The sequence below is a fragment of the Hesperophylax consimilis genome, chromosome 11, assembly GCF_061612785.1.
Source record: "Hesperophylax consimilis isolate HC1 chromosome 11, BYU_Hcon_1.0, whole genome shotgun sequence".
NCBI lineage: Eukaryota > Metazoa > Arthropoda > Insecta > Trichoptera > Limnephilidae > Hesperophylax > Hesperophylax consimilis.
Genome location: NC_142846.1, coordinates 25,756,624 through 25,783,205, shown reverse-complemented (window position 1 = coordinate 25,783,205; position 26,582 = coordinate 25,756,624). Strand labels below are relative to the sequence as shown.

Genomic DNA, 26,582 nt, shown 5'->3' with positions numbered 1-26,582 from the left:
GAGAGCATGTTTATTATGTCTTCTAAAACAAATCACACTCTCAAAACAGAGAAAATAAACCAATGTAAAATATTGCTAATTTATTAACAATATTTTTAAATTTACTTGATATATTCTATGTACAATATGGAGCTCGTGGGATTGCACCACCCTTCCTGAGATCTGGAATAAAGAAGAAAAAAAAAATATGGTCAAATCATTTGTATTCATGTTGAAAACGGGTTGCAGGCCTTTAAGGAATGAATTGACAGGTTTCCTAACAAACTATCAGTAAAACACGTACGTGTTATGGGGATGTCGGAACACATGTTCATAAAAATTCTAATCGTTTTGCACAAAGCATTATATTTATAATGATAAACGCTGCTGCATGAAAACCTATACCGATATATTCTGAATCTATAAATAGTTTGTTGTGAATTGACCTGCCACAAAGTTTTTAACAGTTTTTTTTTTATAAATCGGCAATAATCATTTTCCTCCGTATACAAACTGGCATTAAATAGGCCCCTTCTTTAATTTAAAGTATAAAGGTTGCACGTAGATGTGGACACCTGAAGAATATTGAATTGTCGATGATAAAATATATATATTTTTTAAATTATTAAGCAGAAATGTTTCTTATTGTGATTCACTTTGGGTTATTAAGCCGTGCTGCCCTTCCTCATTTAGCCAATGTTTCGTAAAGCGTTACAATTACTATAACGCTTTCTGAGATGTTGGCTAAAGAAAAGTGAAGCGCGACACGGCATACTAACCCAAAAATTAATCAAGATATACTTTTGGCCGTAAAAATCTCAAATCATATCTAGAAATGTTTCTTTTTATCGTAATGGTCCCCACTCAAAAATACACGCTGTATAGTCTGTTAACGTAAGAAATACACGCTCTATAGCAAGGCTGCCCAACCTTTTTAACAGTTGGGCCAAATTGACGATTTTGAATCGCTGGCGGGCCACTGAATACCTGACGGTTCCTATCCTAAATCCATGGGGGGGGGGGTTGTTACGGAACTTCGCTGAGAAAAAAAAATCCGCGCACCCAAAAACATCATATGTGATTCCCCACAACAGTTTTTCGAATTCCATGGGGGGGGGGGGGGGGGGGTGGCAACAAGATTCCATTTCGGACGCGAAAAATATTATGTCAAAAACCGGTGTATTTTTGTTTAAAAAGTAAGTTCAACAGGTTGGATTTTTTCGTCGCTGATTCTCGTTCTGGGAAGCCTAAATAGCGATAAATCGCCTTCGTCGGCAACACTGCTGACCGCGCGCAAGCTGCAATGTTTGTTTTACCGCGGGCCTTTTCAAATTGGCGGGTTTTTTGAAAATGGTTCACGCGGGCCACTTATAATTCGTTCGCGGGCCACATTGTGGCCCGCGGGCCTGGGGTTGGGCAGCCTTGCTCTATAGTCTGTTAACCTAAGAAATAAACGCGAAATAAACGTCTGTTATCGTACGAAATACTACGAATGATCTGTAAATTCTTACAGGTAGTAGGAAAATGTTAAAGGTTTCCAGTGAAAAGTAGACTGAAAGCTTTTAAGTTCTAAATGAAATTTTTTTTTTTAGAATTTTATGTAAAACGTCAGAAAATACCAACACTGGTTTTTCAACTTTTCATTTCATTTTTTTTCACGCAAATTTTTGCTTCATTATATTTCATAGAATTTAAAAGATTAGAGTCTGAGGATTTGTGTCATTGAAAAACTTAAAACACATTAGGAAAACTAAGTATTGCTAATTTATCAAGAATCTCTTCAAATTATTGGTAATCCGGTTAAAAACGGGATTTCAGGCCATTTCCTGGTAAACTTTTAGTAAATTTCGGAACACTTCTTCAAGCACCTGCGTTTGCCTTGATAATATATAATGACGAAAAAATTAGGATTAGGATGTGAAAACATTAGGATTTTTATGAACACCTATCGATTCATTCTTTAAGGGCCTACAATATTAACCAGATTAAGAATAATTTGAAGAGAAACTTAATAAATTAGCAATACTCATTTTTCTCTGTGCATTTTCCAACTACTCTTCACTACTACTTTTAGAATTTAATACAAATATTTTTTGTAGTATTATTTCTTACTAGCAGACTACAATTAATTTATGATGTTAAGGGATATTTTTCATTGCTGAATCAACGAGTGCAACAAGAACTACACCCAAAGGGTGAGCGCTGACGTAATGAAATTTGAACTTTTTTTGTCTTAATTTTCAAGGTCAACGCGACGTTTTTCAGCTCGCAATATCATTCCCATCATGGATTATAGCTACGAGTATATATTTCAATATTTTTTCTTAAATTAATACTGTGTTGTTGTTTTAGGTCCTGTGGTTTCTGCCTTATGTAACAAGTACGGCTGCCGGGCTGTTTGCATAGCCGGGTCCTTGATCGCCTCCAGCGCCTTCGTCATCAGCACACTGAGCACCAGCGTAACAATGCTCATGCTGACCTATGGCGTCATCGGCGGTGAGTGCGCTTTTACTTTTCCCTTTTTACAAAAACTTTTATTTTGCCAGAATTGTTCGTGTTTTCAAGATATCCAAATGAAAATAACATATTTATTGACTGTTCGGAACCAAAAGAACATAAGTGATGAGGGTTTATAATAAGGAATTCCAGTCATTTTTTATTATGAATTCTTATTAGTTCACTTTATAATTGAAATACCAGTTTTTATTTATTTTTTCTACGAATTAACGTCGATTTCATAGTTAAAAATTTTCAATGTTGCATTTTTCAAAGCCCGCCAAATGATCGAAATCTAACCGAGTTATGGGTGACGTCATACGTACGTCGTTTTTGTCGGTTAAGAGTATGGTAAATACCACCCAGGTTGGTTTGTCGGTTACAAGATACCCAATATAAATTTTTAGCAAAACTTCCAAAAAACATGAATTCTTTTGAAATAATTTGTAAACTACGTAATACGCAGCGCAACTTGGCACAATTTTTTTCCCCAATTTTCCTTCTTCCACGTGGCCGGGCAACCCGTGAGGTAGCGGTTGAAATGTTCTCTGGACCCTACGACCAATCACAGGGCGTTCGATTGTCTCACGGTTTTAATCGTTTTTAAATGACGATTGATTAATTCTATGTGTGATAAAATTTATAAATTCAGAATCAGCAATTATTGATAAATATGTTTTTAAGCCATAATATTTTTCACTCAAGGTAATTCTTATTAAATTAATAAAATAGTATATATATTTTAAAACAAGCTGCCATGAAAACAAAAATAAAAAAATAGTTTTTGCGTAACTGAAACGGCATGCTGACTTCAACCCATTTTTGACTAACTTAACCTGACCCAATAGAAGAAGCGTAGGTGGGGATCATCCAAAAGGGAGGAATAAAAAAATAGACTGTTGTGGGTTAGGTTAGGTTCGATAAATGGGGGATTCACAATGCACACTGACGTGAGCAAGTCGATATGTAGGTATGTAATATTGAATTCGTAATAAAACAATATTTTGGTTTTCGCTCTTTTAAAAATTTGCAACTGTTAATTAATTATTAATATTCTTAATCTATTAAAATTTTTTACCGAATCTACCTAGTTTTCACAGCTTTTTGTAACCTTAGTACGACCTCGTCGCTAATTGTAATTTTTGAGTAGTTAATCCACGCTAAGCTGATAATTCATCAATATAGTCATTTTAGTGGAGTCATAAATTATAAATTGACAGTTTACATGTCTAATAATGATGTTCTGATATCTTTAAAAAGTTATATTTATTTGGATAAGATCTAATTCTTATATTATTTATGCCACTGTTATTAGATTATTCCAAGGAGAATATAAATTGAATAATTTTATGAATAATAAACATTTTCGGTTAAAAAATACACTTGTTTCCATGCAATTTTTTGTAAAAATAATAAATTAATACTTATCTACATCTTATGTTAGATCTATTTAATAATAATAAATGTTTTATTATCTTTTTTTGTAATAATTAGAGATAATGATATCTCAACTGGGATCTGCCGTGCTGAGCATTATATTTACATATTATTCAAATTTAGTAATATGATTAATGTGAAGTAAATATAAACATATAATGTTCTGGTTTTTCTGACATCATTAAAAATATATTATGCTGCGTGTAGACACGAGAAAAAACGCTCGAGCTGAGCCGAGAATCAAGGGGAAAGGAATGAAGCAACTACGTTTCGCGCCATTTGCGGTTACTTATTTCCATTCCTGTGATTTGTAGTTCAGCTCGACAGTCGGCTCGAGTGTTTATACGCACCCTTCATGGTACCTTTTTACAGCAGTTGTGTGGTTTTGCTTTCAGATTGTAATTGGTGTCAGTATATTTTTATTTGTTTCTGATCTCCCTATATTTTGTATCCAGCTTTTTATTAAAAATTTAAATGTTATAATATTGTTGTGATTTTACCATAATATAGGAAGTTCTTTTGCTTAATGTTGTAGCTTGTTGGATACGTTTAGATGAGATCTAGTGTTCTAATATACGTGTTAGTTGTTATTTCTTGTTTTTTAATTATGAATATAAAAATAGTATTATTTTAGAATAGTGTTGTTAAATTGACATGATGGTAAGATTGTTGAAGATTTCAGCAGTGCTATTATAGAATCTGTAAATTAAAAATATATTTGACTAATTTCTACTAAAACAAAGTGCAGATTGATAGTTGTTACTAAACCCGTTGTATGAGTATGCAAATAATAAAATTCCTGTCATCACAATAATAATAATTATTTTGTGAAAAATCACCCCAATAATGTTTGTTTTATTTAACGTATAAGATATAGGCCCTACGTGTTTTAAAATTTACACCATTGATAACCATTAATGTAGATTAAATGGTGGTTTAAAATTTTAAATAAGTTTATTAGTAAGGGGGTTTCCTCTTGAGTACTAGACGTGTGTCCTGTGAGTACTTTTCTTTACTGGGTACAGTGAGTACTGGTTCAAAAAATACCTGTAAAAATACCGGTTAAAAAATACTCACTAGTATTTTATACCTACCTGGGGATTATATTATCTGGGGACTGGGGACGGAGAGTATTTATTACTCTCCGTTCCCAGTCCCAGTATAAAATACTTTTTATAAAATAGTATTTTGTAACCGGTATTTTTAACAGGTATTTTTTGTACCTGTACTGGTTGGAGGAACATTCGTCTTGCGGCTGGCGAGAATTACATATATACAATACGCAAAAGACATTCAAGACTCACAATACTCGCAAAAAGCGCAATACTCGCAAATCATGCAATATTCGCAAGACGCGCGATACTTAAGAACAAATACTAAGTACGAAAGTATTTTTGAGATATCTGTTCTAGTGTATACGCTTCACCTATTGAGTGAAAAGTAAATCCGAGTGTCAAAATACTTCCATTCCACTCCACCAAACTTATTTGTTTAATCTTTTATACTATATTGTTCAAGTTTGTCAAAAATTTGAATAATTGTGATCCTGGCTTAACAATGTATCAATACAGATACTCTAAGTATCACCCTGGTGGGAAACTACCATTCAAAACATAAACCTTCCTTGAAATGTTTGGTTATGTTTAGTTACCAGATCAAACTAGAATAATACTGGCATTAGGCAGATTTTGGAGCAACTAAACTAATGGGACATAAAATGAATTTATTGTAAATTTTATGATTGATGTTACCGGAGATAGAAATTGGTAGTTATATTAATGTTTACTTCAATACTAAAGATGATTCGATCATGTTTATTGGTTATAGTTCAATTATAGTGAAAAATAATGTATCATCCATGCTTGGGCTTATTTACACACGCGCGTCGCGTGTTGTCTGCGGAAGTAATTTCGCCAACAAACAATGCGACCAGGTACGCGTAGGCGTGTCTCGACCTTCGGGAAAAGTTTATGTCGAATTTCAGCGCCGCAACGTCGACGGAAAGACGCCGCCCGTCACGACGGTGCCGATACGACATACCGCTGTACAAATAACCATATTCTTAAAATACTAGGTCGGTTAACTATCGTAGATAAAAATTTTATTAGTGAACCCGACTTACGTCTGTTCCCAGCTCTATCGATGAAAAAATTCCTAAAAATAAGCTGAATAAAATAAAATATCATATCGACTGTGGTTTGGTAAAACCCTTCAAGCCACAAAATGAAAACTTTACGGAAAACGATAAAAACGAATATTATATAATAATTAAAAATCATGAAGTTCATTTGAAAGTAGTTAAATGTTTTTAAAATTTTTGATGCTACATGTTTCAATTCTATTTATAATTATGAGAGATTGAGGATTGATGAATTTCATTTACGGTACTCTCGAAATAACTTCTGTACGCATAAATTTCGTTTTCACTATTACAAATTCTTTAATCAGCGAAAATTTACTTTACTATGTTGTTCTTTGACGACAATTGTATTTAAACCACTGAAAAGTAACATTCCAAAAACAAATGGATTGAAGGGTTTTACCAAAATACAGTTGATTCCTATTGTACAAATGTTGCACTTCTAAATCAGCAAGTGAATACATATTTTATTTCCTATTTTACTATCTATCGGCTCTAACTCTTTAGTTTTTTAAATTTAGATGGGTGTTTTAAATTTTTAAAAATGTGGAGTGAGTTCTTCGTATAACTAAATTTGAATTATAAAGCACGCGTCATGACATTTCACACCTTGTTGTTTAGAATTTCTAAGGACGGATTGTTTCGGAGAATCTGAACAATTCATCAAATTTCAACGTTCATTTTCAAGTTCTGTGAAATACTTTTTCAAGTTCTGTTTTTATTTCAGTTTTGTCAAGCAACTAGCCTACAATGATATAAAAACAGAACTTGAATAAGTCTTTCACAGAACCCGAAAATGAACGTTGAAATTTGATGAATTGTTCGAATTTTCCGAAACAACCCGTCGTAAGTCTACGCAACTGTTTTCAGTTTGCAACGTCATTTCCATGGCATGCTATGATGCTTTGAAATAATGAATTTATTTTTCTGTTAAAAAGTAAGACAAGGCGCTATTGTTGTTTGTTTCGAAATTTTGATTATGTTAGAAAAATATTCCGTAAAAATAGTATTGACAAAATGGCTGTTATCAATCTCTTATCTTAAACTTTTAGTTTAAATTTCTTTAAGTCAGTAACCGATTGTAGATTAAATGTATGTTATATTTATAATTTATCTTCTTCTTATCTATTATATTATATTTGAACACGACTCTTTTAATCCACGTTATTATAAAAATTCCACATTATTATAAATATTTTTAGTTTTATTTACGTTAGTAATAATTCTAATATTTTCTCAATTGTCTTGAAATAATTTTGAATGGGTTAGTCGATTAGGAATTAATATAAAAACACGTTTACGTTGTTCCATTGATGTTAGTATTCCTTGGTATACATGATTGCACACGTTGATTAATTTCTCATTACATGGTTCAAATCAACGCAAATGATTGTCATTTGTCATAGATTTAGATTAATGGGCGTGAAGAGTTGTATTATATTCAGATTTATATACGCAGTGTACGTGATCATGATTGTTTGTTCCAAGGATTGAAATTATGTGCGTGATAGATTGTTAGAATCATGGTTTTACCGATTGATCTGCATAGTATGGTTTGTGGTTTTGTCTCCACTTAAATATTTATTTTAAAATATGATTAAACTTGAAATTATCCTTTATATATCTGAATTTGATAATACTTTTTATTTGTCTAGAACTTGTCTAACTTCTGAGTTGTAACAGCAGGGCCTCTAGCGGCAGTTTCCTGACAAGACGCGAATTTCGGTATGTGTAATCTAAGAATATACACACATATTCGCCTCTTTCAATAAAATCATTAGAATGGCCCTAGTGAAAGACCACCAATTAGAATTAAATCGTTGTTGAAATGGCTTTAGCTGTATTTGGTTCCCTGATCTGAATAGCTAGGTACTTCTCTACCTTCCTCTTCCTCATCTCCTTCCCATCCCCGCTGCCTTGAACCTCACAACATACTCCAAACAAGGATGCCTTAGTCTCTCTGGCTCCAGACGGTTGAAAGCAGTTGTGAATCTTAAGCGGTATTAAAATACCTAAATAAATATATATTACTTAATTACTTTTAGAATTAATTTGTTCACTCGAGTTACGCAGAATTTTCACTGATGGGAAACTAATAAAAATCACCAAACGTTCGCGGATAAAATATGTTATCGTACTATTGAAGTTGAAGCCTGTGACAGACCACGATATAAGCGCGCTATATTTTCGTAGCTTGGCCTATTTCAGCATATTACTCGCCATTCAATCCCAATGGGAATGTATTGCAAGCGATATGCTAAAATAGGCTAAGCCACGAGAATATAGTATGGTCTTTTACGGTAAAGGTGTGCCTAATGGTCGTTTTACACGATATTTTTTTTGTACAGTTTTCATACTATGAGTCATCTTTTCATATAAAAAAAAATAATGTACATCAAATTTAATGATGTTATTATTAGGTTCTGCAATTATTTACTCCCCAATTCTCAGTATGTTCACAAGACCTAAATAATATAACGCATTTAAATAAATAGCGGTCACTTCATTAATAAACAATTAAGAAAACATTTCTATTTAATGTACGGGAAAACAGATTTCAAAATACGAAATAGAATTGTATAAATAAGTCGTTCTAACGTGGCGTAGGCATAATTTGAAAATGGAATTGAACGCCGAAACAGCTGTCACAATAATAATAAACTAAAATACTTTCAGAACTTAATAATAATAATGTTAACTTAATAATTATTAAATTTGATTTAAATAAAAAATTTAATAAATATTTCATATTATGGATTCGGGACGAAAAAAATAACGTGTTCTCTTGTGGTATGTACCAATTTTCGTACAAGATGGCGAAAATTATTGAAAAAAAATTTCGACTGTCATTGTTGTACGTCACTATAGTTTGTGGAAATATTTAGCATGTTTGTTTATTTTTATATTTAAATAAAAAACAGTGATAAAAATACTATACGTGCTGATTGTGAATGTGTATTACCGCTCGTTATTGTGTTTAATATTTAATGTTTAATATTTCGTTTTACGGCAATGGCCAATGCCAGATGCTTTCAAATTGTGATCTATGGTTATGTTCACGGTGTTGCCATTTTCGTGGATTTAGTACAGTCCCAAAATAATATTTCTTCTTTTATGGCAACTATCTGTATGAAATTAAAAGTATGAAAATAATGGTCGTGTAAAGAAAAGATTTTGATGCGGGTTGTAACTTGAATACTTGACCATTGAATGAGCATACCTGTCTTGTGTCTTTTTGTGAATGGTTCGAATAATGAATATCAACCAGTCACCTCCCTGTACCTGTACCTGCACCTGCTAATTCTAAAGATATTTAGATTTTAATTTGGCAATACTCTTTGGCACGGATTTGTGGTGTTCCACCCAATCATTGCTAGTCAAACTTTTATTGTGGGTTTTGTTTGCCAAATTGTGAAATACTCTCGACCAGCAAGCCGAAGGTCACGGGTTCAAATTCCGGCGTGCGCAAGTAATTTTTATTTGATTTATGTTATTTCACCAATAATATGTATCTTCCAAAGTGGAAGATACTCTAAGTATCGTCCTGATGTAAGACCATTATTCGGAATTGAAACGTTGCTTGAAATGGCTTTGGCCATGTTAGGTGACGATACCTGAATACCTTCTTCTTTTCCATTTCCTTCCCTTACCCAGTTCCTTCAACCTCACAACATACCCCAATAGGGGATTCTGTAGTCTCACTGGCTACAGACGGTTGGGAGCAGTTGGGACTCTTGTGCGGTTTCACATTAAAAAAAACAGAAACATAATAATATTGATTCCTCTTGTTTTATTAAACATTTATGATTAGGCGAAAGAAAATTTGATAGACTGTTATTAAATATTACCTGACACGGATCCTATTTAGGAAAAAAATAAATATAATAATAATAAATATTTTATACGAATAACAAATTAAAAAAATATATTCTTAATAATAAAGATATTGATAGTCAAACTAAAAAATCAGGTGTTTATAAACTCAACTGTAATGATTGTAATTCCTTTTATATAGGAAAAACTAATAGAAACTTTGAGATCAGAATTAAAGAACATCTTAGGGCTTTAAAGGGAAACTGTGAATCAGAATTTGCGGATCATTTATTAAATAACGACCATACTTTCGATATTAATTCAGGTTTTAAAATACTACATTCTGGTTACAAGGTATCTCAAATCCATAATTTTGAAATCTTAGAAATAAGAAAACACGTGAATATGAAAGCAGATATTATTAATAAACAAAAAATTTTTATAAACCCCATTTTAAATATTTTCCCAATTACCCGGTCTTTCCCGTCTAATGACATTTTAATTCCTACTTTGAATAACCCTCCCCCACCCTTACCCCTCCCCGCTCCTTCTACCTCTTCTTTCTAGACCTAATTTTAATTATAACTTTAGTATACTTGTGCTCCTGATGAAGTGAACTTGGTTCATGAAACATGTTGAGATTTTGTATCGAAATAAAGTGATGTAAACAAAGTTATTTGTGTTTTAATAAAAAATAAATAATGCCATCACAAAGTGAAAAGCAGTTAGAAGAAGTTTTCTTTGAAAAAAAAATAAAATTTAAGACTTCTACCAATAAGACATATAAGAGAATAATTTCTCGATTTTTACAGATTAGGATTTCATAAAAGTAGATATATATTAACATCCTATTCCATTCATTATATGTAATTTATAGAAATATTTAATGAGAAGCATTTAAATTTTATCATACTTAGGTGAAAATATCTGGAAAATTATTTGTGGCAGTTCGTTAATTAATTTATGTAGACTTAAATTAATTAAAATTAGTATCTCTTTTCAAATATTTGAGCTGACAGTTTATTTTGAAATTGAAAATTTTACAAATTCCGAAAGGATCTGGTTAAAACCCATTAAGTCTCGGCATTCTCTACGTGATGAGAAATGCCATTAAGTTTTGACTAGTTTTCCGTGTTACGTAATTCTTGTTTATTGTGTTTGCGTTGGCCATCTCTGCATTGGACCGTCCCAGTAGACAGTCTGTCGACAGTGGTCTGTGACGTATTTTTGGCAAATCCGAGATTATTACTATCCAATTCCTGGTACGAAGACAATAAATTCATTCTATGAACCGAGATGACGTCGCAAGAGTAAAGGAATTAAGAAAAATTGTATTGTAGATATTCATTCTTTATGCGATCCAAATGAGAATGTTTCACATTGTTAGTGTTTCATAGTATTTTTAAATATATCGCTAGGCATTTATTTATTTGTTGCATGTCACTGTACATAAATCATGTTTTTTCTCATAAAAATCAACCTCACGAAGACTAAGCCTGTATCGAGGTTCAATTTAGGTACATCTATTTATGCACTGATCAAATGGTTTCAAATAGTTAATACCACCCTCAAGGGGCCTTACTGTAAACGTGTTTTAAATTTTACACAACTGATAAACAACCATTTATTTAAGGTAATTGGTTGTTTATCAGTCTTATAAAATCTAAAACACGTTTATTAGTAATTATTAGTAGTTTTACTGGTACTACTCGAGCGTCATGCATTTCGTATTTCTTTAATTTTGTTTGTTACGTTCTGGTTCCGGTTAAAGATGGTGGCCGTGTTAATTCTTCAGTAAATATTTGTCGAATGTTATAATGTCGAAAGTCGTGTTTATTAATTAAGAAGCATGTATTTAAGAACCTACTTACAAATCTTATGAGTTTCAGGAACATTTGGACGCGAGGTCTGCTTAATTCTAATATACAGGGTTTTCCAATAAGAGGTGTCATTTTGATATTTAATCGTAAAAGATTAATGGTTTCGTTGCTTTCGTGGCACGTAGCGCCCCCTTGTTTAAAGTAAACGTTGTCCAGATCAATACCATCCAATTCCGGCCATAAAAAATCATTAATCAACTCTCGATAGCGCAATCCATTCACCGTATCTGTTGCTCCAGCCTCATTTTCGAAAAAGTAAGGTGCAATGACTCCACCAGACCATAAACCGCACCAAACAGTCACACGTTGTGGATAAAGAGGCTTTTTAACAATAACTCTTGGGTTTTCCGAGCCCCAGATGCGACAATTTTGCTTGTTGACGAAGCCACCGAGGTGGAAATGGGCCTCATCACTCAAGATGATTTGCATTTGATTCACTCAAGTGAATTTTAATAATTTCAATGCGTTGTTGAAGCGTATATCGTTCCATTTTTATTAATAACGTAGTTTCTACTTGTCAGATGTTAAAAAATGACAGCTTCAAATGTAACATCTACCAAAATAGCGGGCTATTCAAAATAAGACCTCTTATTGGAAAAGCCTGTATTTAGAATTTATGTATATATATATAACCACGAACTTTTTTATTATTTTACATATCGACTGGTTTCGCTCACCAGGATATAATAATAGCTAAATACTAAGATAGAGGTATCAAGTATATAGGTAGACAGACAGAGAGAGAAAGCATATTACATACAAAAGAACAATACTAGACAGAAAAATATATTTGAAAGGAACAACAAATTAATAATTAATAAGTAGGAGGTAGACCAAAAATATAATGCCTAACCACAAATTAAAAGCTTCTTATGAATAAAATATGTTTAAAGTTTGAATGGCGCACAAGAGCCCAACTGCCCATAGCGTCCTGAGCCATTCCATAATATCCTATTGCACCCCCAATTGGTATGTTGTGAGATGAAGGTTGAGTAGTGTGCAACATGCATACGGGCAACGCTCATTGCACATCACCATGCGCAATAATCATTGCATCATTCATCATAAACACATTACCTGCGACCTGCGATCATTATTTTAATTATGTTGGCTAACTTAAATTAAATTCTTAGGTAAACAATATCAATGGCAGTGCTGTTAATAAGAAAATATGATTTATTATTCAGTGCTTTGGTAATAATTTCACTTATCCACGTTCTTGCATCTTTTAAGCGCGGTAGGTTTGTAATTTCTCGCAAGTATTTAGTAGGTATCTGTCTATTAATATTTGAGCTTGCAGAATTTGGATATAAGTGAATTCCGTTTGTAGTGATAATTAATTTGTTAGACTTTATCTTCGCATGAAAATATTTTACCTGAAATGAGTTCATCAGGAATATAATTATTATTCATGTACATTTTCCATTCGTAGGTATTAATTATATGTACAAAGAAACTTTGTTGTATTTGCGGAAAATTTCCTAAATATTTGGCACGAAATATGAAAAAAAAAAAGTTTTTTTACTACCGCGTTGTCATGCGCTGTGTTATGTGCAATGAAAATATATTTTCAAAAATAATTACAACAACGTGACGTGTTTGTTTTTTTTTACATTACGCTTAGAAAATTAATTTCCCTTAGGGCCTATATCATCTTTGGGGATGCCGTGTTGGGTTTTTTTAAGGAAATGAAGGAGAAGAAGATTTGGGAAGGTATGTAAAATAAATTTACATACAAATATAAATGTTCCTAGACTAATGTATATGCAGCAATCACATTTGCACATTCCCTATCACAACAATATCAGTATTTTTTTTTTATATAAAGCTTAGAATTTCAAAAATTACAAGACATAATAATTTTAAAAATATGTTTAATTAGATATATAATAGAAAATATCAAACCATCAAAAATCAACAAACAATATTTTTTATTTTTATTTTTAGGTACAGAAATCGTGGAGATATCTCATGAAACAAGTTATATTATTTACGAAAATATCTATGCAAGCATGCGTTTTAGCAATATCGTTGTATGATCGAGACATTCTAGACATAGGATTAAAATAACCAGTGTTATTGGTAAAAAATTCGGTCCAAAATATGTTAAGGTTTCTAGTGAATTTGGGCCTGGCGTTTAACTTGATTAGATGGACTATGTTACAATCTACTTGATTATTCACAGTTTTGTAAAGCATATGTACATATTTTATATTGCGACGTGTTGACAGAAATCAACTCAAGGGCACTGTAAAATTATTGAGGGGATTATTTAAGATGGTATGTAAAACACGACGTAACATGATAAAAAATTACATCTTCAATCTATGAATTTATTGCTTGTTTATTACAATCTAAACTATACAGCATAACATGTTTGAACGGTGAGCTATAGCGTAATGTATTTGCACAGCCTTTACGTCTGTATTTTATTGAACGATGAAATCATTTTCAGCTCACAGTGTCGTTTTCATCATGAGTTATGTGGCTTTACATTTTTTCTTTGCCTTTTCACTGTAAAAAAATCACAATTGTTCAATACGAAAAATGATGTCGGAAAAAGAGTGAAGAAAATCAGGCTAAACCGGGCAGCAAAAAAATATTTAATACATAAATACCATGTTCCTTTAAACCGTGCAAAGAGCATTCAAAACAACTCTAACGCTTATTTTCACTGCAATGTTTGGATAAAAAATAATATTGCTAAGTGTAAATTGAGTGTTTTGTCAATGTCAGTTGCTATTTGATGTTATCATGGCCGGAAAATGTAATGGCATGTGTTTTATTTATCGCGCTTTGGTTCCTAACCGTTCTTATTTATTTGTATGTCCATTAGACATTAGTTGACAGCAATGTCACAGTAATCATTCTCTCGCTGTTTAATCAGGCTTATTACAGTCAATCAGGCGAGCGTGCAATGGGCTTCTGGAACTGGGAACAGTTGACGTTTTGTATTGTCACTATTGCATGGAATTCGACAGTTGTCTTGGTTTTAATTTTTAACATTTTGTACGAAGTATTTTAATATCAAATACAGGGTGTAGCAAAAAAGATGATTTACCTATGCTGCGCTATAAAAAAATATGTATGAAAATAGTAAAACTTACTTTATTTCAGAGTTTCAGGATATTTTTCCAGTATTTAACACTCCGTTTAAAAAACTTATTTTTGTACTGAAACAATCTCAAACTTTCATAAAAAAATGATAAAAATCCTATAATTTATTTTTTCGTTTCAATTTATTTTATTTTATTTCAAAGAAAATCTACATTGATACCTTTTGAATGTTATTTTAACCGCCGTGCTAGGGATGTAGGGATGCCCCTGTGTTATAGAGGGTGATGTTTACAGATTGAAGATTTGAATACTATACATAATAGTTAAATTATACAATTTCGATTTAGTTAATATTTTATATTTTTTTATTAACAAAATACCTATAAATCACTAAAAAATACAATTTCTGTGTTTCAGAATTTTTTTCAGTTCCGTAACTTTAATGTCAGGAATCCAATTTTGTTTTTTAGAAGGATTTCAAAAAATTTCTTCAGAAAATACCGTTTAAAAGTTTCCTCATAAACAGACCATGTCCGCAAAAACAGTTTTAGCGACACCGTGCGTCGCACCAATGAAGACGCTCCCTAATCCCTTAGGTACTCTAGTATGGAGCAAGTTAAGTGTAGAGGGATTCATCAAAACTTAAGCTACCGAGTACCTACCGACGCACGATGTCGCTAAAACTGTTTTTGCGGACATGGTCTGTTTATGAGAAAAAAAACCAAACAGTTTTCTCATAAACAGACCATGTCCGCAAAAACAGTTTTCGCGACACCGTGCGTCGCACCAACGCAGACGCTCCCCAATCCCTTAGGTACTCTAGTATGGAGCAAGTTAAGTGTGGAGGGATTCATAAAAACTCACGTGCCATGGTTCTGTTAGTTAGGTCACTGTCTAATTAATTCCCCCGTGAGGACTTTTGACGGTTATTAGCTTCACACAAGCACGCAAACAACGTCGGTAGGTAGGTACTCGGTAGCTTTAAGTCCGTACCGGCGTTTTGGCAAGTCGACACATACCGCATTCGAGCTATGGCCCGTTGGAGATTTATATTAGCTTTTCTTGTTTGTGCTTTATGCTTTGGGTGAGCTTCTTCCTTATTACTCGGTGGAATATGTCAGATTTATAATTATACTTTTTGATTTTAGTTGCGGTGGAAACGGGTTATAATTGAACGAATTGAAGTAGGTAATACATATTCGCGAAACATTTCACACATCTGAAAATAACAGTGAAATTGTATGATTTCTTCGGCAATTGAGCTTTTATTATTTTAAATGTCTTCTGTAAGTTAAAGTTGGTTTCTTGAAGCATTGGAGATTAATCATGTATTATATAGGTGTCTACTTGCGACTATACAAGTATCAGCGAGAGCTCGTACGTAGGTACTTCATCGAAGCTCCACCATCTCCCTTCTCAAACGTCTTGTATGAGAATCAAAAAGGCAAAAGATAAAGAACATTGACGTCACGTACGACCTCTTGCTGAGACTAGTATATCAGAAGCTTCGCAACAGTTTGAGAATTACTAAAGAAAGGCTGGAGGTGTAATTTACTAAGTAAATAACTATAGCTTGACATATTGTTTTCTTAATTAAATAAGGAGCTTAAATCATAACAAATTTTACCAGAATGGTAGGAAAGAATTAATTTTCTCTGCTTTCTAAGGGATTATCAATGATTTATTTCAGTTTATAATGTATTTAGCTCGCCTCAGATCCTTGGGACAAAACGCCAGTCATAACTACGTCTTACTAGTATAATTAATCAAAATAACAAACGTTGTTTATTAACTATTTTTAATTTGGTTTAAACTTTGTTTGTTATTTAGATTTAATTAAAATGATGTCAAAAAAGTTAATTTGCAATTATTGCGAGTTTGTTGATTTTATTACCTCATGATATCCAAAGAATATTTTTACCAAAACAGACCACAAATTAGTTAACGCATTTTTATAACTACAGATACCTACCCAGCGAAGTGCAAAAAAAGATTTCGTTTGTTATCGTTAATAATTAAAATGTTGTAAAAACAAACATGAAAAAACGCGAGAAAGAAACTGAATTAATGTATTCTTCTAACAATGTAAACACTGCAGAGTTCAATATTCGTAAACAAAATTAGGATTATTTCACGATTCAGGTCAAGGCCACGCGCTTGTTTTACACTGAAATGTTACCTTGAATAATCAACGGTGCCTATCTATTAATTTATGCATGGTGGCATATGAGAATTCAACTTTTTAACCTTTTGCGAGAGACATTTTCTTGGCATTTCTCGCGATAAACGAACGCGCGGTGAATTAATCTGATCAGAATCCTTGAATTGGTTCAATTCGATTCGCTACTTCATTGGCCTATAAAAGATTGAGTAATCGTTGCTAATATATTAACATTGAATTGAAATCTGCAAGTTGGAGGTTGCATTATTTGTTTTGGTATTGTTTACGAATGTTTTGAATGCTAAACATGCTGTGTTTTGAAATAAAAATAAATCTACCACGTTTTATTTATGTTCAAACTGAAAATGTAAATCGTAAAAAATATATTGTAAAGACCTTTTAGGAAGAATCAGACAGTTTCAATAAATTAAATTACTAATAATTATTTTTTTTCAATAGAAATGTATGAACGCATAAATAACTTTTAGGAAATAACTTTTGAAAAATACAGTATTATAGCTAAGATTATCTGTGACAGTTTCCCTTGATTAACTTTTTTGCTTTCTTATAAAATAAATAAAACCACTTTTGTACTTGAAATCGAGCTTTTACAGAATCTGTTTGTCAGGCGATTTTAATGCTTTTAATTATAGACCGGTCGGTGGCCGAGTTGACATCGCGCTTGGGTCCCACCCAGGCGTAGCGTGTTCAATTCCTCGGCTGGCCAAGTCCTCCATCACAACACAAGCAACATTTTCAGCTTACTGTGGTGGTAGTAGGAGATTTTCAAATATTGTCAGGTTATTCGTAACCCGGGAATGTTTGTCTTTCTTTTTAAAAAAAAAAAAAAAAAAAAAAAAAAAAAATATTCCTATCCGAGACAATATAAGGCATACTAAAAATACACACATTTTTGGATTGTAGCTTCTACTTAATTATTATTTTGACTACGGAACGGGTACAACTCGAGTCAATTCTTTCTTGCGAGTAACGTTTCTAAGGCACCATAACATATTTTTATTTGTTTTATTATTTAAAAAAAATAATAATTACTTAAAATAAATAAGTAATAAAGTAATTGGCATACAGTATTGACATATACGGTTTGAATTTCATTCTTAGGTTTATGTATTTTAATATCATGAATATATTTTTATCCGTAAGTCTACATAGTTTTAAATAAAGTAAAATTTGCTATTCATGCTATTTTAAAATGAAGATATTCTTATCTTTCTCATTGTTTCATTCTGGACCGTTGATTTAACAGATCCGACCTTTTAACAGCGTTCTTGTAATGTAAATATGAGATTTGGTTAATTTTATATCTACTGAAGTCGCGAATAATTAAATTTGTTTTCATAATTATATATTAATAGCTAACGTTGGGGAGAAAGGAGTAGCAAGACAATATAATATTACGGGCAAGTTAATGAAAGAAATCTAGTGATACAAAATAACTTTTTTATAAAAAAATATTTGTGTTGGAAAATTTTTTGGGATTTATTGCACGTGTTTAAAATAACTATATATATTTAAAAAAAATGTATATGAATTTGGGAGTCGAAAAAAATGAGTGGGCTGACTGATATTCCCTAATTTTATACGCTTATTACAATGATACCACAATCCCAAACATTATAATTTTTGTTTTCGTAGAGGTGTAAATTTTATTTCTTCTGTGGTTCACTTCTAGATTTGAATATAAAGCGTGGTATTACCGTGAAAGTAATGCATATACAGCGATTACTATGAGACCATATGAGCTGTTCCCAAAAGTGAACAAATTTGCCTGAGGGGTTTAGTACAATGTACATTATTAAGTTGATCGTATAATATTTCATCGCAGTAGTTTTACCCAAATGGCATTTTTCTACGATGTTTTCTCGGCTCTTTTAGACGACGATTAGTCATGGGGTTGCCTCCATGCGTAAAATTTTATTAAAAAATCTTATTATGAACATTCTCAAAGCTTAAGTGCCTGCAAAAATTTTATTCCTGGGCTTTAGCACGCCATTACTCAGTTTGTTCTCTGGAATTCTTCATAAACGATTTATCTCTAATAATAGCAAATAATTTATTTTTTTAACGTGATATCATACAATAATCTCACTATCTCACTGCCGAAAGCCAGTTAGACTATGGAATCCTCGATTAATGTCGCGAGGCGAAAGAAAATTGTTGAAATTTGGTTGAAGAAGGGAGAGACTCAAGATAGAAAATCTTTCGTCTTAACTATTATATACATTATATTTACTGTATTAAGAAATCCCTTTTTATCTACTCTCGGGATTATTTATTTATGTTTAAACAGTTTACAAGTAAATAAGAACTAGAATTACAAAAATTATTATGCCATACGTCACCCCAAGTGGTTCGCTACGCTTTAGCAGAGGTGCCCGGGTTCATGGGTGAGGTTTTTCTAGGTCTTGGCGGTGGATACGTTTGCCCACATACTGGGTGGTGGGATGAATTTAAAGATACTGGTTGAGGGAGGCATTTCACCTCTCCAGCCGGACGCTCTGCACCGATTCATGTCTCTGCCACTCTTGGACACATTGTGCCCCAGATTCCTACCCACCCCTCATAAAATATCCTTCAAAGAACTTCCTCTTTCCTTTCCAAAAAATACCCTCCACACAGCATCCCCAAAGATGACATAGACTGATGGATTTTTTTTTATTCACAGGGCCTCTTGTGTGGAGCTAATGTAAAATAGAATGGTAGAGAGTGTAAAATAATCTTTAACTGTTTGTAAATGGTTAAGCAGTAATGATTTGTTTAGTCGGTATGAGTTAAAGTTCTTCGTGATATTACATGCACATAGCAACAATACTAACAATATAATAACAATGCAGTGAAAATAAAAGTATACTAAGTGAATTGAACACAATGAAACAATTTGACGAAACGAGTTCAAAATAAATAAGAAAAACAATTACCTGCTATCTATAACCAGGTAATGAACATTCCATGTTTGGTATAGAAGCAAAGCTCTTAACATTACGTCACGGAGTCGTAAAACATATTTATAGTGGAAGGAAAACAGCAAATTATTAATACGGTACAGTTTTTTTTTTCATGTGTCGTAATTGATAATATCTGTTTTATTAATAAGGACGTTCTAAGAATGATTGTGGGAATGAACTTTCACGTGCTCGCTTTTAACTGCATTAAACGTTTTCATAGAAATAACTGAAATGAAATTGCAGCATTTTACTCCGACGCGTCGCTTAAGTTCCGATGGTTAAGTTAAGTGCGTTTAGACGGCGCCACTAATTGGCGTTGCGACGCCGAAGGGAATCGAGGACTGGCAACGTATCACGTATTCATGTGGTCACGTGGATTCCTAGTATATGTGCAGGTAATAGGGTGTACAGTGGGTAAACCCCAGTAGTGATTGTCCTTCCTGGTAATCCTTGATTAAAGAAGTGTTTCGTGCACGAGATGTGCTTTGTAATTTACTTTTGACAATCACCATTAAACGGAGAGTCTTAGATAAATCAAATATATGATACAAAAAATTAAATATCAACATTTATTTTATTTATTGTTGTTTGGGAAATCAATAGTTGGATTTTTTTTGATTACACTCAAAGAAGGTACAACCAATAATGGATTTCCTCCATGTGAACATAATTAGCGGAGAAAAATAATTTCAAACAAAAGTCATTTTTAATTATTAATTAAATAGTTTAAAATAATGTCGCTAACTGCGTCTGTCTGTTTGTGCGCTTGGTTCTTCTAAACTACGCAACGGGTTTTGATAGGGTTTTCACTATCATTTAGAAAATTTCTTCCGGAAGGTTTATATGTATGTTATATTTTCATGTATGTTATATTTATAGAAAGTAGAGAAAAGTCGATGTATTGTAATCAAGTCATAAAACAATATTTTCGTACGTTTACGTTGCTAAAGCTGGCTAAACCTTATGAGATACATCAAAATATTGTACTACGGAATCGTATATCTCAAAATGGCCTACAGACAAATACACGATGGTATGGATAGGAGAAGTCCTATAGATAACCCCCAGCAATACCGTGTAGACAGTAATATTATAATATAACAAGAAATACGTTGTGCGTAAAAAAATTAAATTTAAATAAAAATCAATACGTAACAACAGAAATGTTTCTCATGACATTTCAGAAAAACCCTTTTTTTTAATTTTTCTTCAGCTCGTATTAATTCAGCGTGCGGCGTCCAGAAGCCTTCATTTTGGGAGTTATTTCTGTCTCCGGTCTCTTGGTTACATTTGTTCGTAAAAGACAATATTGTTCAACGTTATTTAACCAATCTAAAAAATTGTGCATTACGAAGTATTTTGAAACACCAAAGGTAGTTCTTTCACAACTTCCATTATGAAGTTTGCCCGAATTTAATAACAATACCAACGGTTGCTCTCCCTAACAGTGGCGATTATTCACGTTTTTTGTTCGCAGGAGTCATTGGAGGTTTTAAATAGTAAAACTATTACGTGAATCTTTTAAAAATATGTTTTCCAACCGTTCCTTCCCGTTCTGCTCACTAGTTATGTTGTATTTAAAAAAAATGGCGTAACCACTTGTGTTCTCTGGAACCTGAAATTACAACTGCAGTAAAAAGCACAAAGCGATCATCTAGTTAGTTATATTCTTATGTGGCACGTCCTCCAGTTATTTCTTCATTCTTTTCCTTGTGTTTTCCTATCGGCGACGCGACGGAAAAGGCGACATTCAACTCCACCGGAACAATTGCAGCCGCTACTTGCCGGAACGGTTAAGGGAACAGGCAGCGTCTCGTGCCGCACGACAGCTATAATTTCATTTGAAGCAGACTGCAGGGGGTTAGTGTGTAATAAATAGTCAGTCGCCAGTTTGAACGGAGCCTTCTCATCAAGCTAAACTGTTTATGCAGGCTTCAATCTAGACATGTTCTTTGAAATAGCCGTTTAATCGTTTCTTCGGATCTTTCGTAAAACATTTCCTTATAATATTTCTCTTCAAAGACCATTAGAAAAAATAAGGTAGTAAATAAAATATAGTAATAAATATAGTTGCAGTCATTTGCATCTGCCATCTGTTAGCAGTGGGATTGTTTTACTCTAAAGGAATCTGGCCACATAACCGGAGCATACCATGACCGTGCTATGAACGTATCAGGCACGAAAAGAAAGACGAAAGGTACTACTATGCCCACTGAAATGGATCGACAGCGTTCCATGCCATGTATGCACGGAGCGTATCGCCACCGGCAAAATATTCTAACCGTGGATTTATTGATGGTCCGGTCATGGCACGCTACGGTGTTGGTCGGTGACGGAACGGTCTAGTGGGCGTTGTTTCATATTAATTCATAGAAATAATATTTTTTGTACGTGTCGATATGGTTACGATTATGGTATGTATAATACGTTGTAGTAGGCAGAGTTCTTACCTATTTTTATATGAATACCGCACAAGTGTTCATACTGTTCCTGACTGTTCATACTGCTAGTGGGTCTATGGCATCCCGATTAGGTTACTTTATAAGGCTGAATGAAGTGGGCAAGGAGAATAGATGGCGAGAGGTACTGTTCTTTATTTATTTTATGGGACGTTCTGCTGCGAATCTCTAGGTCAACGCGAAGCATTGTTTTCGATTATTTTTATTGATTTTTTATCCTTGCCAGTTTCATCGAAAACAATAATAATGCATCACTTCTGAATGATGTTTTTAAAACTAAATTTATGATTGTTTTTTATTATTCAAATCACCTAATGATCACATGTGTCAAACGGTGACCGGATAAATCATCAAAATGATAATTCATCACATCTTTAAAAAGTTATGCAAAATCATGGAAGTGATGAAACAAATTTTTTATTAACTTAGTTAAGTAGGTAAGGTTAGGTTTAAATATTTTGTTGATTCATCGTTTCTAATGACTTTATATCACTTTTTAAGTGTCAAACTAACCCCTTTCTCTCTGATAGCCCCCGTGCTGCCAATAAAGTTCACAATTTTATGTTTTGCTTTCAATAGTATCAGTAAGTACTAATAATTTCTTCAATATATTGGTAATTATTAAAACAAAAAGAAAATAAACCATGAGTTTCATCCGTTTAGTTAGAGTTTCGGAAATGTTCATTAACAAATAAAGGACAGAGTTCCTATGATTTATGTATATGTTTACAGAATTCTACTCGTAACTATTAAGTTATTTTTATTGTTTCCTTCATCCTTGCATGCTTTCCCGTGCGGAAATTCAGTAATGTGTGTTTCCAAAGGAAGTATAGCCAGTAGGAGCAGAAATAAGGAAGTCTATTAGGAGCAGCTTAGTTCTTTCGAGTTAAAGGGGTTTCCTCAAGGTTTAGTAAATTTACAGTCGCATTTGAATATTAAACCCATTCCCATCTACATACATGTATTATGGCGAGTCACCCTTAGTTGCGTTTGATGAGTATTTTGGCTTATGGTTTGTTTTTGTATCACATCTTCTTTTGAGAGTTTAATTACTTTAAGCACGCGTACCCTAAATCCCGGTGAGATTAGTCAAGCAACTAATTTCGGTTGTCTGTGATGTTGTGCGTGATGTGGAATATTTGTTTTTTTGTTTGAAAGGCGAACAGATTCATCAATCCTACAATTTTTCACGGGTTATTTAACATTTTGCTATAATATATTATTTTTTCAAAACTTCTTAGATAAATGAACAAATATCCGCTCCACGGAAGAGCCATAATATATCTCTGTCTTCTTAATTCAGACATCCACAAATGACACAGGTAGGCTTGTGACATCTGAGTGGTATACTGATACAAGGCGACACATAGTGATATAGGGTGAAATACTAGCGAAATACAAGGTAACATAAGAGGCAAGAGTTTCATTATATTATACGATGTTGGTGCATGTCCGTATTTTGTTACATTTTGATTTGTTTACTAGTCCGGGTATCGTCTTATTTATAGCCCGCTTTATTGATTTTTTTTGCGTGTTTATTTTTTATTCGCATTTCTTTCTATGGAGTCGTTTGCTACAACATCTGCAACGTTTGCTCCTCTAGTAATAGAGTAGTAGAAACTTTGTTAACATCTTTACGTTAAGGCGGTGGCGGCTCGTGACTTTTGGGTTACTATAGTGCTAATATTACAAAAAATTACATTGTTGATGTTGTAGCTGAAAACGATCATTAATTTTTTTCGAATAATTGATTTATTGTATGAAGATTTTCAGGAAATCCGCACGGTTAAACTGAAATTTCCTGAAAATATTGGTTCAAAAAATCGATTTAAAAAAAAAATGTTTTCAGCTACAACAACATCAGAAAGGCAATTTTTAATAATGCCACTGCATTAAGACGACACAATATTCTAATTACGGGGTTTGTTTGAGGCTCACATTTTAAATAATTTGTAATTATAATACCTTTTTTGGACCGATACCCACGAATGTAAGTTAATAATTTTTAAGATTAATAAAAAGTACAAAGGTAAGGAAAGCCATTAAAATATGTTATTTTAAATGGTTTGAAAAATTATAAAACGTATTTCAACTATAAAATTAGCGCTGATCACCAAATTTTATTATTCTATACGATAAATTAGTAACTTCCGATGGATTCAATGAGAAAAATATGAGATTTTAGTAAAAAGTGTATCAGAATTAATTAACCCAGCGAAAAAATCAATTTCTAGGCCTGCTAGGGAAAATTCGACCGTAGATCCGTCCATTACGCGGGCCGCGCGTCGAATATTTTTATACACGCCTTTTTCACTTAAGTCATTAAGATCTAATTTTTTTAGACTATTGTGGCTTCTTAAGATAATCACATATATGTATACATAGACGTAATCACATACATGTGAATGTAGGTACGTAGGTACACAGATAAATTATTTCGTTAAAGGGAAGAGGGTTAATATGTTCACCTTGGGCATGTAAAAAAAATAAAATATTACTGATACCTCCCTAAAATAACATCGCTTTGTCAAAACACAAACAGCAGTTAATAGCAAGGTCACTGATATACATGTAGGTTCAGAGTAATTCGTTCCTGTCTCTATGCTTTATTTCGTTTCATCGTTAATTCTACTTTTGATAAACGAAAGAACTGTGTTGGAAAATGAGTAATGATTTTTTAATGCTTCTGTTATTTTTCTAGGAATTAGAATATGCTGGAACCAGTAGCGTAACAAATTTCTACCCCATTTGGCAAACTTGAAAATAAAAATAATCATAGGAGATCAAAACAAAATTGCTCTGCAGGCCAATTTTTTGATAACTTTTTCTAACAAATCTATCATATCATAGTTTCAATTAAGAAACTTGTTTTATTTCTGTTTACAATTGTATTTTTAATTAAAATTAAATTACACATTCCTTGTAAATAATGAAGTCATAATTTTGCGGTCTTCTCTTAATGTCTGCATGAACTACATTAAATGTATTTTATAATTGAAAAATGCGACCGTAGACCACAAGTATGTTGAAATGAATATATTATTGGTACATATATTATAATAGGGGGATAAGCGCTTGCTGGAAAATTGTAAAATGTCTCCATATTAAATAATTTCTCTGGCGCCAAACGACCCCGCCATTGTTTCTTTGAAATTTGATTAATCATGTTGCGGAAGTCTAGACAAGTTATGGAGTGATGGTAATTGGACAGTGAAAGGGTTGACTGAATTGAAGGCTTCATGGTAGGAAATAAGCGATAATACTGTTTTGATTTTAATCGTGAAAAGAACAGACTTTAATAGGCACACGTAGATGCGTTTTTGATTTTACTTTTTTTTAATGTATCAATATTACGAAGCTCTTTTGACTAGTAATTACAACATATTCCTAGCCTAGGAAAACAAATTTTCTTCAAAGAAGGCTCTTCGAGTTAAGTATTTAAAACAGTAACACATATGACCGGTTGTTTGACAGAATTTTAACAATTCATCAAATTTCAATGTTATTTTTAAAATTCTGTGAAACAACCGGTCCTTAATATGAACTCCATAGAAATAATAACAGAACTTGAATAGAACTCCATTTAAATTTTTTGTTATACTTTTATATATTCAATAATACTATTATTAAGTTTACAAAAAAAAACTGTTTATTTGTTAATATTTTTTGCGGTGTAATTATTATTACTACGCGTTACAGCTGTTTCGGCCTCTGAAGGTATCAAACAAAGAGTTTGATAATGCCTCGAGAGGGCGAAACAGCTGTCGCATGTTATAATAATTACACAGCAAAAATTGTTTTTAAATAAAGTGTTTTTTGTTAATAATATTATTGAATATGTGAAAAAAACATCAATGTAATATTTTATAATTGAAGAAGAAGATATTATTAATAGATCTAAACGAAACATTAAACAGAACAAGACAGAGAAAAAAAGTGAACGGTCGCAACTGGGGATCGAACCCAGGACTATTGAGATCTGATTATTTTCCATAATTTTTGTCTCAAGTCTAAATTTTAAGAATTACTAATTAAGGATAATATTTTTTGAACGGACGTAGTTTTAAAAAGTTTGGTTTCTGAATAAAATATTTTCTGCTACATATTGTGTAACGAATATTAGTAGTTATTTAAAATTCCTATGAAATAACGTTTGTTTTGTTCCAAATCAGTAAAACTACTTCTGGGTGCAGA

The 26,582-nt window shown here is 32.6% G+C and overlaps 1 protein-coding gene across 4 annotated transcripts in view; it reads left to right on the top strand.

The window, feature by feature from the left end:
* LOC149419970 (monocarboxylate transporter 14) overlaps nucleotides 1-26,582 on the top strand; it is a 174,579-nt gene that overhangs the window by 86,090 nt on the left and 61,907 nt on the right. For all 4 annotated transcript variants that reach the window (XM_089637399.1, XM_089637398.1, XM_089637400.1 and 1 more), the window contains exon 3: nucleotides 2,332-2,475. In XM_089637399.1, the coding sequence (XP_089493525.1) occupies nucleotides 2,332-2,475 (144 nt within the window). The remainder of the gene's footprint in view (nucleotides 1-2,331; nucleotides 2,476-26,582) is intronic.